This window comes from Miniopterus natalensis, chromosome 12 (assembly GCF_054644295.1).
Source record: "Miniopterus natalensis isolate mMinNat1 chromosome 12, mMinNat1.hap1, whole genome shotgun sequence".
Taxonomy (NCBI): Eukaryota; Metazoa; Chordata; class Mammalia; order Chiroptera; family Miniopteridae; genus Miniopterus; species Miniopterus natalensis.
In genome coordinates this window covers 73,652,074-73,669,383 of record NC_142092.1, presented here as the reverse complement: position 1 = coordinate 73,669,383, position 17,310 = coordinate 73,652,074, and the positions used below count along the sequence as shown (strand labels likewise).

The 17,310-nt window shown below is 56.6% G+C and overlaps 1 protein-coding gene across 2 annotated transcripts in view; it reads left to right on the top strand.

Annotated features, from left to right (window-relative positions):
• Positions 1–17,310, top strand: part of CACNA1B (calcium voltage-gated channel subunit alpha1 B) — a 127,576-nt gene that overhangs the window by 50,944 nt on the left and 59,322 nt on the right. The window contains exons 17-21 of one of the 2 annotated variants that reach the window (XM_087823075.1): positions 894–961; positions 3,862–3,968; positions 7,287–7,349; positions 10,651–11,475; positions 12,638–12,855. In XM_087823075.1, coding sequence (XP_087679201.1) covers positions 894–961; positions 3,862–3,968; positions 7,287–7,349; positions 10,651–11,475; positions 12,638–12,855 — 1,281 coding nt within the window. The remainder of the gene's footprint in view (positions 1–893; positions 962–3,861; positions 3,969–7,286; positions 7,350–10,650; positions 11,476–12,637; positions 12,856–17,310) is intronic. The other variant, XM_087823076.1, reaches the window with a different exon arrangement.

Below are 17,310 nucleotides of genomic sequence, written 5' to 3'. Positions count from 1 at the left end.
TGGTCAGGGTCTGCCCAACGAGGGTCGTCATTGTCACAGAGCTAACTGCTCAAGGTCACACTTCCCCAGAGTCCCTTCGAGAATGTTTGCCACCGGGGTGGGGCGGGGGTGGCGTGAGTCCCTACGCCTGTGGTGAAAGGACTGGATTACGTGGACACAAGATCCTGACTGGTGCAACTTTGCTCCTTGTCTCGGGAGGGGCATGCAGTGGCACGCTGTCACAGGCTCTGGGTGCTTGGTGGATGAAGTTCGGGGGGGGCCCGGTCCCAGGTGCCCTGTGCACCTGCTGTCAGCTCCACTCAGACATCCTGCTACTTATGAAGGCAGGTGCCTCAAGGAGGGGAGACAAAACACAGGCAAGTGTCCCGGAGCCTGGCCTGGGGCTGGGCCCAGAGATGCTGGTCATGGGCAGTTTCGGTCTGTCCTACCTGGTCTCTGCCCACAGGATCCAGAGCTGAGGGAGCCCAGTGCTGCCCAACAAGCAGGACATGTTTGTCCGGTGCTTCTCTCTAGCCGGGGAACAGGAGTAGGCAGTTTGTGGGCCTCCTGGGAGGCAAGGGCAAGTTGATCAATAGCCCAAGCTTCAGCTGCAAAGCCAGCCCTGAAGGGCTGGGTCGTGGAGGGGGTCTGTGTGGGCATCAGGGGGAACATGGTATGAGGTGGAGCCGAGGCCAGGAAGCCAGAAGCCCCAGTGGCTATTCTGGGCTGCAACAAAGGACCACAGGGACATAGGAGCCAGGGGTTTTGAGGGGAACATGGATGCCCAGGGAAGAAAGCTGAAGGCCGGTCAGGATGCAGGGAGAAGGGGCCCCGTTTTCCATGAGGGAAGCGTGGATGGCCACATGGGAGCGTTTGGGGACAGAGGGTTCTCTTCCTTACCTGGAGCCGACCAGACACCTTACTGAACGTATTCCTGGCCATTGCTGTGGACAATCTTGCCAATGCCCAGGAGCTGACCAAGGTATGTAGGGAGGGATGCCACCTGCTGACCAGGTGCAGAAAGGGGTGGGGCGTTGGTCTGTGTCACTCTAGATGAGCCCAGAGAGCCATAGGAGGGCCAGGTCAGGGGTTAAGAACCTGTGTGACCACTGCCCAAGGTGTGGATGGGCAGAAGTTAGGCTGTCACTTGGGCAAGGATGGCACTGAGGAAGCAGGAGCATCCACCACGTCAGGAAGGCAGGTGACCATGAGGGCAGCTTTTAGAGAAGCCATGACCTGGGAACAATGGCCAGAGGGACAGGAGCGGGTGGCTGAGCGAGATGCAGCCCAGATAGGACCCTGAGAAGTGGTGACCTGCTGCACTGGCCTCAGGAGAGGGGCCACGTGGTACATCACAAGATCAGCCTGGCCATGTGGGGACAGGGACCATGAAGTGGGCTTTGTAGACTCTAAAGGGCCATGAGGGGACCCTTGTGCTCATCCTGGGGAGTCAAGAGACCCCTGTGCTCCTCCTGGGCCGTGAGGGGATCCCTGTGCTTATCCTGGGCAGTGGAGGGGATCCCCGTGGACATCTGCGCTCATCCCTGAGTGATAAGGGGACCCCCATGTTCATCCCGAGTGTGGAGAAACCCCTGTGTGGTCAATGTCAGGTATGGATGGTGGGCTTGGTGGTCAGGTGGCAGTGCTGTCCTCAGACACTGGGCCTGGAGGAGCAGCTGGTGCCACCTCACAGCACGTCTGCCGCAGCAGGACAGCGTTTGCCCTGTTAATATTAGATGTTCACTTCGTCTGAGCCTGCTGGGCATGGGATTCTGCAGGCCTCCCCTGCAGTTTCCCTCCAGTGGACATAGCCCCCTGCCTGGTAACCTTCACTTCACAGCCCCGACAATGCTGCCGGGCCGCCAGCTGTGCCAGCCTCATCCTGTGCTTAGTGGGCCTCGAGCACAATGCGGGAGGCTCTGGCCGCCTGGTTGGGCAGCTAGAAGGTGCTGCCTCTGTCGCAGATGCTGGGCACCTTTCTGTGTCCTGTCTGAGCCCGTGCTAGCCCCAACGTGCCCACCTGTGCATGTCCCTGTGCATGCCCGACAGTCCATCCACCCTAGTCCCACACATCCCAACACTGCACACTGTCCCATTCTGGGGCAGAGTGACATGGGCCTCCCTGAGGAAGGCAGGCTCAGGACGTCTCTGTAGACAGCTGAGGTGCAGGTGTGCATGGTGCTGATAGTGCAGACAGGTGGCTCTACTGTCCCCCCAGCTCCATGGGAGGAGCTCCCTGTGGACAGGCCCGTGCAGCCCCTTCCTTTGCCTCTGCTCAGCCTCCCTTCCCCCCCATAGGCCAGGGCCTGGTGTTGCCTGTGGGTCTAGACTTGTCCCTTGGGCCCTGCTTTCCAGGAGCAGGTGGGGAGTGGCCTGGGCCCGTGGTGGGCTGCCTGTGCTGAGGACCCATGTATCCACAGAGCACTTCTTGGTGTCAGCAATTTGAGGACCACATGGCCTGGGGGAACCCAGCAGCAGTGTTGGCACCACCACTGTCCTGGGGCAGGGGTAAGCCTGAGTTCAGGTACTGCTGTGGGTGAGGGCACACCGAGGAAGTGATGTCCGGGGTGTTCCAGGGGCCTTAGCTCCTGCACAGACACACACTGCCCTGGTTCAGGAACCCCCTTCCTCTGGGTGTTGGGGCGGGTAGAGGCCTGTCAGTGTCAGGGTGGCCAAGGCTCCAAAGGGTGAGACTCAACTCTTTCTTTTTTTACGTTCCCATAAATAGTTGTTTCTTGAGATTGAGCTTGTTTATAGAGCACTGTTTAGAGTGATGTCCTTGCCCCCTGAGGGCCGTGACCACAGTGGAGTCCAGAGCTGAGGACAGGCCTGGATGGGGTTCCATGGGAGTCGGGGTTCCATGGGAGTCTAGCTTTCCATTGTCTCTGCAGCCATCGTCTCTGGTGGGACGTCTGCAGGCAGCTAACAGGGGACTTAGTTGTTGCCATTGTGTGACCCTAAGAGGAGATTCAAGGGTGTTTTGGGACCTGTTGGGAATGTTGGTTCCCAGGGAAGCTTGGCTTGGGATTGGGGAAATCAGACTAGCTGGCCCACAGAACTCAGGCCTGGAGCAGAGCCCAGCGACCTGGGGTTGGGGCCAGAGGTCTGTCCACATGCCCACTCCCTTCTCACGGAGGCCAAAAGCCGGGCAGTGTGTCTGCGCACATGAGCACATGCCAGCCCCCGGTGCAGAGTGTCAGGGGTCCTCCCAGGGACTCAGTGTAGACGGGAACACAGGCCAGGCCCTGCAGGTGTGGCCATCCAGATGTGGGAGCGACAAATGGGCTTCTCAGTCCCAGCCGGGACAGGCGGACAGTTAAGGAAGCTCAGAGGCTGTGAAGTGCCCTTGCCAGATGCATTCCTGGTGGCAGTTGCTGTGGGCGGTGCTGAGCTCAGGTGTGAACTCCTGCCCCTGCCCTCACAGCTCTGGGGCAGAGGCTGGCTTGGTTCAAGTGTGGCAGGTGCTTCTGTGGCAAGGCAGGTGGGATGGAGGCGAGGGTGGGGTTTGCATTTTGACAGGAAGTCTGAAGAGCTGGGCACAAACAGGCACACCTGCCTAGGCAGCTGTGGGTCCCTGGGGCTGGAGCACAGGAGTAGGGTTGCCAGCTTGGGAACGTTCCAGGAGATGGCGCGTGGGGCGGGGCCGAGGCAGGGAAGTTGGGGACCATCACCTTGAGCAGCAGGCACAAACGTGAATCCCTGATGGCCACTGGAGACCTGTGTGCAGTGGAGCTCAGTGCTCCAGCATGCAGTAGGGGGGTTGTTCTAATGTAGGAGCTGCTGCCTGGCCCCAGGTTCAGACACAGGAAGGAATTGGGTCCCAGGAGGTGAACAGAGGTGGATGCAGTGTTCTAAAGGGCAGCCGCACATCTCTGCTCACAGGATGAAGAGGAGATGGAAGAAGCAGCCAATCAGAAGCTTGCTCTGCAGAAGGCCAAGGAAGTGGCTGAAGTCAGCCCCATGTCAGCCGCGAACGTCTCCATCACTGCGTAAGGCTCTCGAGAGCGGGTTAGGGGTGGCAGTGGGGCTCCTAGAGTCCAAGGCTGGGCCCTTAGCAGGGCACTCCTTCTGGAGACTTTCTTAGAGGCCCCTTGGCTGGAGCCTGTTGGGATACGCCCCCCCCCACCCTTAGGGCTGTCATGCAGGGAGTGGCACCCCTCTCCTGCAGAGCCTGGGAGTAAGGGTTCACCGGGGAAGGTCTCTGCAGCTTCCCCCAGTCTGAGCAGGAACAGGATGCGCAGCGTGGACCTCGCGCTGTGGGTGGGGTGGTTATGCGGGAGACGTTTGCTCCTCTGTTTTCTCCTCTCGTCTTGGGTGGCTCCAGGGCCCTCCCCTGAGCAGAGCCTATGAGTTAGGGGTAATGAGTTAATTTGTCTTGTGTTGTACAGGGCTTTTCAGAAATGTATTTGGTGAACCCGGAGATTCTCAGTGGTACTTCAGTGGCCCAGAGACTTAACACATTTCCAAAATTGTCTTTGAGTTGTTGGTGTTGGGCCAGAGGTCAAGGGAAAGCCTCTGTGATGAGAAAAGGTAAAGGCAGGACCGAGGCTTCCGTGGGGAGACCCAGGTCATCTTGGATCAGCTGTGCCTCCAGGCATGTGGCAGGGGCACATCTGGAGGTGTTTGGAACTTCAGAGCAGGAAGCTTGTGCAGCCCAGGGCCCAGGCCGCAGTGGTCTGGGGGCTCTCAGCCCAGGGGAAGGGAGCATAGAAGGAGGCGGTACAGTCTGGCCTACGGCACTCTCCTCTGCTGGGAACTCCTCTGCATGACCGCCCAGCACACACCTCTCACTTCCCGGGTGATCCCTGGGCCCAGCTCTGTAGCCGGGCTCCTCCTTTCTGTGAGCACTGTGGTCACAGTGCCAGGACAGCTGCAGGCACCCCTGTGCTCCTGAGCGTGCGTGCTGGCACGTGGGCATCTGGTTGTGTGTGTGCATGTGCTGTGTGCACATGTGCATGTGGGGGTGGGGGTGGGGGGTGCATGTTTGTGAGCAGGTGTCACAGCAGCCCTGTTCTGGCTTGGTGGCCACCAGGGCGAGTGTGTTTGCAGAGGACCTGTCTCTGAGCCAAGCGCAGCACACAGGTTTTTGATGAAGTTAAAGGAGGTCACAGGCCCTGGAGCCCAGGCAGGGTGGCAGGGGGCCTGCAGGGAGCCAGGTGGGACACAACAGTCCTCACTAACGGCTGCAGGGCACCTGAGTGCTTGGTTGTTTTGTTGTCTGGCCCATTCGGTGGCTCAGCAGGCCTCCCTTCCTGGTCCCTTCTCCTGAGTCTGTAAGCAGATGACGTCTGCTGTTGAAGGGGCAGCGTGAACCTCCCACTTGTACATGTGGGCCTGGGGTCTCTGTAGCGTGTACCCTCTGCTGTTCTGGAGGCGACTGCATCGTCCTGTGGCCCTGCTACCTGCCAGGCTATCTGCTCCTTGGGGTGTGGGGCAGGGTCACTCCCATCTGGGCCTAGATGTTGGAGAGAAGGGTGCTGAGGCCCTCAGCACAGTCATGGGGAGCATGTCAGGCCACCAAAAAGGAGGTGCCGACACTTCTGCCTCTCTGTTTCCTTCTGGGGACACCGCTATGTGGAATAAGGCTGTGGATGGGCACCTGGGCCTGGGGTACCTACAGCACCTGCTGTCAGCCGGATCACTGCCACAGGTTCCTTTCCTGCCTCCCAGGGGTCCTGAGGTCAGTGTAGTTCGCCCACATCACAGCCAGCCTGGGGCATGTGCAGGTGTCATCCCTGTGTTCCCTGTGTGGGTGCTGCAGGCTGTCCCAGGGAGCAGACCTAGGCTTCGGTCCTGTGTGGCAGGTAGTCAGCCCTGCTGTTGAATGTGCAGTTGGTCTGATGCAATCACCAGACACCCCACTGGGTGAGACCCTCCTGGCATGTGAGGGCCTTGGGTGTGAGGGTCCTGTGGTAGTTTGCTCAGAGCTCCTGGTGTCTGACTGTCGCCTGCCCCTCCCCCACGTTTCCTCTTCTTCAGGAGAGGTGGGTCAGTTGGATGGGCAGTGCCTGCTCTCCCCAGGGTCATGTCTATGGCCAGCTGCCCAGTGCGTGAGAGTGGGTACCCGAGTGACCTTCCCCCCCCCGTAGCCGTGCCATGAGATGCTTTCTGGACACTTGGATGCTGAGGGACTGTTAGTGTCCTTGGTGTTTGAGAGGCTCCCCTCAGCACTCCATGCAACTTGACACAGACGGCACCCCAGGGGACAGAGGCTGTATGCTGGAACCCTCAAAGGGACCCCTGTGTCCCTCAGAGGTCAGCTGAGGCTGTGAGTGTCTTTGGCTTCAGGTGATGGTCACTTCAGGCTCTTGGGAGGGAAGAGACGCTGCGGTTGATGGGACCTCCCTGGCTCTCTGTGCATCACCCTATCCCTCATTGTCACCCGCCTTCTGAACCCTGCTGCCCACATGCCTGGGACACGTTTACTCACATGTTAATGTTTACCCCACACTCACACACCACACACTTACACCCTCACTCTCACACCCACTCACGTACTCAGTCACAAACTTACACTGCAGCCACACTGATTTACACATTCTCTTGCACACACCTGTTTGCATCCAGGGCCTGTCAACAGGTGAGTTGCTTTAAGCTCCTCACATGTCTGTGGACTTAGCCTTCAGAAGGAGGAGCTGGGCACCCACCAGGTCTTCCCTGGGGAAGCTGCTTTGAAGGGAAGTGGTTGTAAGATGTTTGGTTCCTCTGTTGGTTTTGGAAAAGCTTTTCAAAAGTCACTTGGAAATGGTTGGAGTCACATGCAAGGGAAGGGGGGTTGGGAATGTAGCCTGTTTGCCCCTGGGAAGGGTCATGCTGGCTTAGAGCTGGGGCTGAGGGCCGTGGTGGGTGAGGCAGAGTGGGTGGTGAAGCAGCAGGGCCTGGGAGACACCCTCAGTCAGGCCTGTCCTAGTCGCTCTGCTCCATCTGAAAGGCAGCCGTGCGAATGGCACCACATCTGGGGGGGGGGCTGCTGGGAATCGAGGGGCAGTTGGCACCAGGTCTGTCCTTCCGGGGCAGGTGTGCCAGGCTGTGGCAGGCGGCCCCCAGGATCATGTTTCTTATCTTTGGCCGCCACGGGGTTTGCTGTGTTCGGGTTAGCCTCACTTATCTGCTGGGTGCTCTTTCTTTCTCAACCTCTCTTTTACCCCGAGGTCCCAGCCGGTGACCGCTCTGACGGAAGTGTCCCTGGCCTCCTGCCCAGATGCACACCGCAGCCTGCACGCTGACCTGACACGGCTCACGTGTGCTCGTTCTTAGCGCTCTCTGGTCTCCTCACTTTTGTTCTGTTTTGTTTCTTGCATGTGCAGTTTTGTAAAGCAAACTCGAGGTACTGTATCTCGCAGCTCGTCTGTCTCCAGCGTAAACTCACCGTGAGTTGCTCTGCTACAATACCCGCCCCGGCTTCATAATAACCACATGCAAACGCCTTCCCCACCCCTAACTCTGCTTTCCACCTCAGCATTCACTTCAGGGCAGCTCCACAAGCCTCCTTCAGCCTGGCGGGACAGCGGGCATGCTTCCTGATGCCCCACATCCTGCTCATGGGCATCAGACTCTGAGCTCAGTCCCTCCTCTGCTCCCTCCTAGTGTGTATCCTCCTGTGTGCTGTCTGTCCATGTGCCGTCACTCTGGGGTCTCAGGTCTCCTTTGGTCCCCACGAGGTAGAATGCTTGTCAGTGCTCACTGAGACATTCATGGGGTCGTCCTGCCTTGGGGGGATGTACCTTTGATCCTATGAGGTCTTTGTTCCAGAGAGAGCAGAATTGCACCAGTTGTGAGGTATACATGGGACCAGCCGGAGCTGAGGGAGAGCCATAGAACCCCCAGGTGGCCTCCTGGGGGCACTCTGGGCTTCCTCCTTAGGCTGTCAGGCCTTGCAGGTGAGGGGTTTCTGGAGTGACCAGTACAGTCAAGCCACCTGGACCAAGATAGCCAGGTGTCCCCTCTATGTCCTGGTGGGGGTGGGAGCTCCTGCCTATCCTGAGCATCTGCTCTCTGTGCGGCCGGCACTGAGCTAGGCTCTGTGCTCCACAAGCGCTCAAGCTGCTGGCTGTCATGGCCCTGGTGTCTCGGGTGAGAAAGCTGGGTCTGAAATGACTGGCTCTTAAGGGGAGATAGTGCCACAGGTGTGCATGCTGCTCACCAGGGCTGCTGCGTGCTGTCCACTGCTATGGGGACTGGCTCTCTCAGCCCAGAAACTGAAAACTGGGGTTCCTGCACAGAGGCATTCATAGCATCTGGGCCGGGTTGGCCTGCAGTGTAGCCAGTCAGGGCATTAGGGGGCAGCTTCTCCATGAGGCTCCTTAAAGAGACCTTTCAAGTCAGGACCTTGCCTAGGTTGGAGTTCCAGCTACCCTGGCCTATAGGTCAGAGGACAGCCCGACCCTGCGCTGCCTGTGAACTCAGAGGGTGCAGAGAGGCACCAGCATTGGCGTGGCTGCTGACTCAGACGCCAGAGGGAGGAGAGTCCGGGCACAGACTCAGATGCATCTGGAGAGGAGGCCAACTGCGTGGCTGCGGGGTGGGCGCGGCAGACAGTGTGGGTGGCTTGGGGCCTAGAGAGGCAGAGAGACCAGCAGGAGCAGGGCCAGGTGGAGCAGTGGACCTTGCTCCCCAGGCAGCTGTGAGGGGAGCTCGACAGCCATGGCACTCTCCAGTCCAGCCCACAGTCAGCCCAGCTCTCTCTGGGACCTTGGGCTGGTTCCTGGGGGGACAGGCAGCAGAGGTAAGGGCACAGCTAGTCCGTCAGGGGCCACAGTCCCTCGTCTCATCACCTGCCTGTCTGGCAGAGAACCGGGCCTCAGGATTGGGGCTGCGTCTGAGTGGGTCACCACCCTGCCGACCAAGAGGCTCATACTCCAGGCCCATCTCAGGGTGCTCGGACTGACGGAGGGGCTGAAGCAGTGATCGGCACCCTCATGGCTCCTATGCCCAGGGCATGCTCCACATGGCTGCTATCCGTCTTACATGGGTCAGCATTGTTCAGAATCCGGCCCTGTGTTTTGGTGCCAGTGGGGGGTGGACAGGTCCCTTGCGGCTCTGTGTTGAAGTCAAAGAAAGAAAAGACGGGCTTGTTGCAAGGTGACCAACGTGCAGGGCAGCGTGGCTCCCACGTGTCAGTGGAGGCAGGTTGGGCCTTGGGTGACAGGTGAAGGTGAGTCAGCAGATGTCCAGAGAGGCCGAAACTTGTCCCCTACCTGTCACCCTGCCTCCCCGCCGGGCCCAGGTAAGGGACAGACATTGTGCGCTCTGCCCTGGAAATGTTCCCCACACTTCAGGCGCCCACACTTCACCTTTGAGGGGCAGGGCTCACCATCCACCACTCTGCCCAGGGCAGCTGCCACCTCTCTTTGCAGGTCACCGCGGTGCCAGTGGCCCAGAGCCCCAGGCTGGCCTGGGACCCCTCAGGCTGTGGCTCTAGGTGTGCTGTCAGTGGGGTTGGGGTGGGGCTGAGGCCTCCATTCTCCTTAGACCTTTTATTCTCTTGACCCTTGCATGCGTCCGACCCTGGCGCCGTCAGCAACTTGTTGTGGGATCCTTGTGGGTCGTGTCCTCTAGGCTGTGTCCTCGCCTGTGAAATGGGGGCAACACCTGACCCAAGGTAGTTGTGAGGGCTGGATGAGGTGGGCACCGGAGCCCAGAGCAATGTGGGCTGCTGAATGACACAGGCGACGACATCGTTTTCATGCTGCTGATGCCACCACCACGGTGGCCCAGGGCCCTCAGGGGAGGAGGGGTAAGACTGACTTAAGAGGTCTGCTTGGCCAAGGTGGGCTGGGGTCTCCTACCATGGAATTTTACTCAGCAAAGAACCAGCATGCGAAGGGCTTCCTGTGGACCCTGGTCTGTGAGCCCCACCAGTGACTGAAGGGGAGGGGTCAGGCCTTTGGTAACCTGTCCAGTGGGAGCTGAGCCTGGAGCACAGGCCACTCCTGGCGCTGAGGGCCCAGGAACCACTCCGGTCTTTCCCTAGGGAGGAAGGTCCTCTCTGTGGAGCCAGGAGAGAGCAGGGCATTGGTGACTACAGCAGGCAGTATCTCCTGGGAGCAAACGGTCATTGAGCTGATGGAGCTGACCACCGCAGGACAGTGCTGGCTCCCTGTCTGCTCCTGAGGGCGACCCGTGCCCCAGGCCCTCGCCCCCTGGGCTGCCCACTGTGCTGGGTTCCCTCACTCACTGCCTCCTTCTCGAGGTGGAGGAGGAAAGTTCCCACCCTGGCAGGTCTGCTCTCTGCAGAGCCTCCCCCCCGTCCTCCAGCCCTGCCCACCTGGGTGCTGGCCTACCCCATTCTGTCCCTCCTGTCCAGTGCCCACCTATCCTGGAAGCCTGTCTGCCACCTCACGCTGGTGCCCATCATGCCCACTCCCTGCACCTCTTGGTCTCAGGCGAATGTCTGCCTGCTCAGGAGTGGCCTTGAGGTCCCCCTCCCCCAGGCTGGTGTGTCTAGGGCCTGCCAGGTTGCCACCACTGGGTGAATTCTCTTACCCTGGGTGCCCCCACCTGTCCTACTGCACTAACTGCCCAGGGTCTTGAGGGCTCCCGCGCCTCTGCCCTCTCCCGCTCCCTGCGCCCACTCTGCCATCCCTCCATCGCTGTGTGTCATCTGTGGCTTCCCCTGCCAGGCAGAGAAGTGGGGGGCGCGAGAGGTGCTCACCTCCCATCTCCCCACAGCAGGCAGCAGAACTCAGCCAAGGCGCGCTCCGTGTGGGAGCAGCGGGCGAGCCAGCTGCGGCTGCAGAACCTGCGGGCCAGCTGCGAGGCGCTGTACAGCGAGCTGGACCCCGAGGAGCGGCTGCGCTACGCCACCACGCGCCACCTGCGGCCCGACATGAAGACGCACCTGGACCGGCCGCTGGTGGTGGAGCCCGGCCGCGACGGCGCGCGGGGCCCGGCGGGGAGCAAGGCCCGGCCGGAGGGCACGGAGGCTGCCGAGGGCGCAGACCCGCCGCGCAGGCATCACCGGCACCGCGACAAGGACAAGGCCCCGGCCCCGGCCCCGGCCCCGGCCCCGGCGGGGGAGCAGGACCGGGCGGACGCCCCGAAGGCGGAGGGCGGGGAGCCCGCGGCACAGGAGGAGCGGACACGGCAGCACCGCAGCCGCAGCAAGGAGACCGCGGGGACCCGGGAGGCCCGGGGCGAGCGCGGCCGCGGCCCGTGTACCGAGGGCGGCCGGCGCCACCACCGGCGCGGCTCCCCCGAGGAGGCGGCCGAGCGGGAGCCCCGGCGCCACCGCGGCCACCGGCACACGCAGGACCAGAGCAAGGAGGGCGCCGCGCACGGAGCCAGGGGCGAGCGGCGCGCGCGGCACCGCGGAGGCCCCCGGGCCGGGCCCAGGGAGGCGGAGAGCGCGGAGGAGCCAGCGCGGAGGCACCGGGCCCGGCACAGGGCGCCGCCCGCGCACGAGGATGCCGAGAAGGAGGCCAAGGAGGCGGCAGCGAAGGAGGGCGAGGGCGAGGACCGGGACAAGGAGAAGGAGCCGCGGAACCCCCAGCCCCAGTGAGTCGCGCAGGGTGGAAGGAACAGCTCGCCCGCGCCGCGCCTCCGGCGCGCGGCAGGGTCCACAGGCCACCGCTGTTCGCGCCCGCCCCCCACGCTGTCACCCCTGCCTCTGCCTCCTCTGGGTGGTGACGGTCCCGCTTGGTTGAGGTGACTGTAAAAGCCTGGACCTGCAGGTGGGGAAGGGTGTGCTCAGTGAGTGCCTGTCGTTGTTTAAGGCTAGGGGAGAAAGGGGGTGTTTAGGGGAAATGTTGGGGCTGCTTTGGGACACACTGGGGAAGCAGGGACTGCCCAGGGAGAAGAGGAGATTGGGGAACTCTGGAGGGAGGAGTCAGGAGAGCCTGTGGGAAGCTGAGGAGCCCCTAGACTGAAAGGGAGGGTCTGGGGTGTGTGGCTGTGACAGAAAGCTCCCCCAGGCCCTCGCAGCCTGCTCCCTGGCCTGCTCCCTGGAGGGACAGGATCTGACCCTGACACTGAGAGCCCCTTGGCTGAGGCCAGCAGTCCCCACACTTGCCTGCTGGCCACACCCACCCAGAACCAACCCTGCAATCAAAGCCATGGCCCAGGATTAGCCAGTGGCTCCATCTTTGTGTTCAGAGCTCTGTGCTGGGGGAGCTCTGGCCTGAGGGAGCAGCTGGGGTGACTTAGGGAAACGTCCTCCTCATTCTGCACACAGTTCCATTTCACACACGCATGGTGGTGCCAGCCATGCCTGGCCTTGTGCCAGGAACAGACAGGTGAGTCAGCCCCATCCCTGTGTTTTACACCTAAAAACATGGATGTGTACAGAACGACAAAAGACTGTGTGAGCCCTTTCTGGGTGGCTCAATTGGTTGGAGCATTGTCCTGTACACCAAAAGGTTGCAGGGCACATACTGGGTTTTGGGTTTGGTCCCTGGTTGGGGCACATACAGAAAGTAACTCATCAGTGTTTTTCACATCAACATTTCTCTCTCACTCTCCTCTCCTTTGCGCTCTCTCTTAAAAAAATCAATAAACATATCCCCTGGTGGGAATTAAAAAAACACAACCATATGATAATGCCAGAGGTGGTCAGGTATTTATTTGATCTAGATAGAGGCTTAAGGAGCTGGGTTTTGCAGACTGAATAGGAGTTTGGACCTGAGCTGCATCCTACTCTGATGTGCATTCTTGGTTGCAGGGAGCCACACTGTGACCTGGAGGCCAGTGGGATAATGGGCGTGGGTCCAGTGCATGCACTGCCCAGCACCTGTGTACAGAAGGTGGAAGAACAGCCAGAGGATGCAGATAATCAGCGGAACGTCACTCGAATGGGCAGTCAACCCTCAGACCCAAGTGCCACTGCTCATATCCCAGTGACACAGACTGGCCCTCCTGGGGAGACCACAGTTGTTCCCAGTGAGTATCTCCCGTACCAGCAGAGCAGGGCCCAGTTGCTTCCCCTCTGCTCTCCTGCTCTCCTCCTCCATGGCAGCTGCTTGGGGACAGAGCCTGCTTCTGCGAATTGTTCCCCCAGCAGAAGAGAGTCGTTTGCTATCAGCATCTGTTTGCTCTCCAGTGCCACAGAAGAGTGCTGTTGCTGCTGCACATCACTAAGCTCTCTTCTGTCTCCCAAAAGCATCTGCAAGTTGCCAGCTGAGTGCCAGGCAGTGTTAGAGTGCTGGCGACATAGCATCAGGGAGGGACCAGAGCTGCCCTGTGGGGTTACAGTGTCATGACTGCACAGACGTGAGCGGGCCAAGAACTTGTGGGTTTGCAGGAGGAGGTCCTCAGGGAGGTGGCCACCCTCCCATCCACTCCCATGCCCTGTTGTCCCTGCCTGAGCTTCCCTCTTCCTTCCCCTCACTCACTCATGTCCATGAGGTCCTCACCGTGTGCGGGCACTGAGACTCCTGGGTGAACAAGTCACTCCATCGAGTAGGGAGAGAGCTGCAGGCAATGAGTGCAGGCCCCTCACATTGTGTGGAAGGTGCAGGGCTGTTTTGTGAGCATCAAGGATAGAGAAAACGTTCCAAGGGGAAGAGGAGAGGCTACAGAAGCAGAGGGGATGTGGACGCCAGGTGAAGGTTTCATTCTCAAGCACACGAGGTGCTGCCACGCTCCTGGTGCCCACACACAGACATGTGCATGCGCCCACTCTTACCCGGTGCTCTTGCTGGAGCCTGTGGACCAGTGCACTGTCCCAGGTATAACATGGGAAGGAGGCCGGCTCTGGCTGCCTCACCTGATCTTGCTGCTTTGTTGTTATACCTCCATGGGAGCTTGTGACTTTGTCTTTCCAGACTCCCAGCAGCCAGCCTGCTCTGATTCTCTCTGGATCATCTGGAGGAGAAACCCAGTGTCCCCACCTGGCTTTTGTTCACTGGTGTCCAGGTGTGGCTCCTCCTCCCCAGCCCCTGGTGTCCCTGATCATTTCGCTGTCCCATAGTTTGGCCTTTTCCAGAACATCAGAGTTGGAGTCTCACTGTGCAGCCTTTTCCGATTGGCTTCTCTCACTCAGTCACATGCCTGTAAGGTTCCTCCGGGTCTTGATGGCTCATTTCCTTTTAGCACTAAATGATATTCATACTTTTTAAAAATCCATTTACCTACTGGAGAGCATCTTGGTTGCTTCCAAATTTTGGCAATTAATAAAGCGGCTATCGTGTACAGAATTTTGTGTGGACATACGTTTTCAACTCCTTTGGGTAAATACCAAGGAGAGCGATGGCTGGATTGTGTGGCTAGAGCATGTTTAATTTGGTAAGAAACCACCAAACTGGCATTTCCACCAGCAGGGAGTGAGACAACAGCATTGGGTGTAGTCGGGGTTCCAGATTCTGGCCACTCTGGGTGTTGTGGTGTCAGATTAAAGTTACGTTTCCCTGATGATGTGCAGTGTGGGACATCTTTTCACTTGCTTATTTGCCATCTGTATCTTTGGTGGGTGTCTGTTAAGGTTTTCAACCCATTTTTAATTAGGTTGTTTGTTCTCATATTGTTGAGTTTTAAGGTTCTTCATACATTCTGGATAACAACCTTTTATCAGATGTGCCTTCTGCAGTATTTTTTCCACGTCTGTGGCTGGTCTTCTCATTCTCCTGACATTTTCTTTTGCAGATAGAAATTCTTAACTTAAACGGAGCCCATTACTCATGATTTCTTTCGTGGGTCACATCTTTAGTGCTCTCTCTAAAAGGGACACCATACCCAAGGCCATCTAGGTTTTCTCCTTCGTTATCTCCTGGGAATTTTATAGTTTTGCATTTCACAGTGAGGCCTGTGAACCATTTTGACTTAAAATTTGTGAGGAGTGTAAAGCCTGTCTAGATTCGCATTTTTGCACATGGATGTGCAGTTGTGCCAGTGCCATTGTTGAAGAGACTGTCTTTGTTCCGTTGTGTGGCTTTTGCTCCTGTGTCAGGGGTGGGGTGGCTATAGTGGCGGGTCTGCTTCTGGGCTCCCTCTTCAGCTTATTGCTCTATTTGTGTTTCACCAGCACCGCACCCTTGACTGTAGTTTCATAGCGAGTCTCAAAGCTGGGTAGCGTCAGTCCTCCAACGTTTTTCTTCAGTGTTGAATTGTTTGCTGTTCTAAGTCTCTTGCCTCCATGTAAACTTTAGAATGAGTTTGTCATTATCCACAGAATAACTTGCTGGGATTCTGACTGTGGCTGTACTGAATCTGTGGTCGAGCTGGGGAGGGCTGGTGTCCTGACAGTACTGAGGCTTCCTGTCCACGGGCACAGACACCTTTGCGTTTATCGAGATCTTTCATTTTTATCCATCAGATTTTGGTTTTCCTCACAGAGATCTCCTGCAGACTTTGTTAGATTAATACATGAGTGTCTCACTGTCGGGGTGCTAATGCAAATGGTATTGTGTTTTGAATTTCAAATTCCACTTGCTCTTTGTTGGGATATAGGGAAGCAGTTGACTTTTGTAAATTAACTGTGTCCTGCAACCTTGCTAAAGCTCCTTGTTGTTTACAGGAGTGTTTTTTTGTTGATTATTTCCTGATATTAGTAATTTGTGTTTTTCTTCTTTTTTCTTAGTTAGCCTAACTAGAGGCATGTCGATTTCACTAGTGTCTGCTCTAGTTCTTCCCTCTTCCTCTGCTCACCGTGGGTTTGACCTGTCTCTCCTCTCCTGGTTCCTCAGGCGGGAGGGAGCACAGGCTGTCGAGTTACGTCTTTCTCTCTTCCAGCACCTGCATTCAGCCCTGCGTTTCCCTCGGAGCCCTGCTCGCTGCAGTAACAGCATTGGATAAGTTGTGTTTTCAGTTTTATTTTGTTAAAAATAACATTTCTCTTGTGATTTCTTATTTGACCCACTTGTCATTTAGAAGTGTGTTGTTTACTCTCTGCATATTGGGGGATTTTTCTGTTCTCTTCCTATCACTGATTTTGGGAATCAATATTTTTGCCCACTTTTTAATTGATTTATTTTCTAATCATTGAGTTTTAAGATATATTTCTCTATTTTGGATAAGAGTCCTTTATTAGATATGTGATCTGCAAATATTTTCTCCAAGTTTGTGGCTTGTCTTTTCATTCTTTTCATATCTGGTATTTTTATTTTTACTGATGGGAAGGTTCATCTGGTCCCCATTATTGCTACTGCTAGAGGCAGAAATCTGAGCTCCTGATTTTTATATGTTAATTTTGTATCCTGTTACTTTTCTGAATTCCCAAATTGTTTATCAGTTTTAGCATTTGATTCTCTTATGTGTGTTTTTCTAAGTATATTATCAAAATTTGTGCACGTATAGTTCTAACTGTTCCTTTCCAAGTTTTATGCCTCTTGTTGTGGTTTTATTTCGCCTGATTGCAGCGGCTAGACACTTTCAGAGAATAGTGGCATTCATGGGGACCCTGCCTTGTTTTGCCTACACCCAGTAGGATACTGGTTTTGGGCTTGAGAGGTGCGTGTGTGTAAAGTCATGCCACAGTGTCTGTTAGTCCATTTCTCAGTAACTATATCGAACACTTGGAAGGCCTGTCATCCTCCACAGAGACCACCCGTGAAGGTGGTGTTCACAGTAATGAGTTTTCTGATATTGAGCTGTCTTTTCAATCTTAAAGTAAACCCCACTTGGTTATCATATCTGTTTTTCACAGGATGTTGGGTTCTGTGTGTTAACATGCAGGATTTTTGGATTGATGCTTCAAAGTGAGATGAGTTCTGTAGCTTCCTTATATTACGTTAGAGCCTCATAGGCTTAGATGTTAATGCTCTATAGTTATCTCTTGCTTAACGTCACAAATCCATTTCTGAAAATCGAATCTTGTAATGCAAGTCCCAGCCCCATTACTTCATATGGGAGAGTAATAATGTGCTGTAAAGTTGTAACAGTGTGATTGGTTATAGAAGTCCCCAGCCAGCTTTTTTTTTCTTTTTTTCTTTTTACTGTATCTTTTGATTTCAGAAGAGAGTAGAGAGAGAAACATCAATGATGAAAGAGTCATGGATCGGCTGCCTCCTACACGCTCCCTACTGAAGATCGAGCCTGCAACCCAGGCATATGCCCTGACCAGGAATTGAACCCTGATCTCCTGGGTCCTGGGTTGATGCTCAGCCGCTGAGCCACGCCTGACTGACCCCAGCCAGCTTCTTACCTTAAACTATAACTAAAGCATAAACACTGGAAAGTAAAAACTCATATTAGGACATAAAATGCTTAACACATTATTTCCTGACCACCATGGTTAAAATAGCTGTCACCCTCCTTTACTGAGACTTACTGCCCTTTTCAAAAACACACACTCAAGATTCTAATAGTTGACCAACTGAAGCCTGAGAGTTTTTCCCCAAATTTTTTTCTTGAAAAATGGGGGCTGTATACATGTTTCCTTCACTAATATCAGCCAAGAAA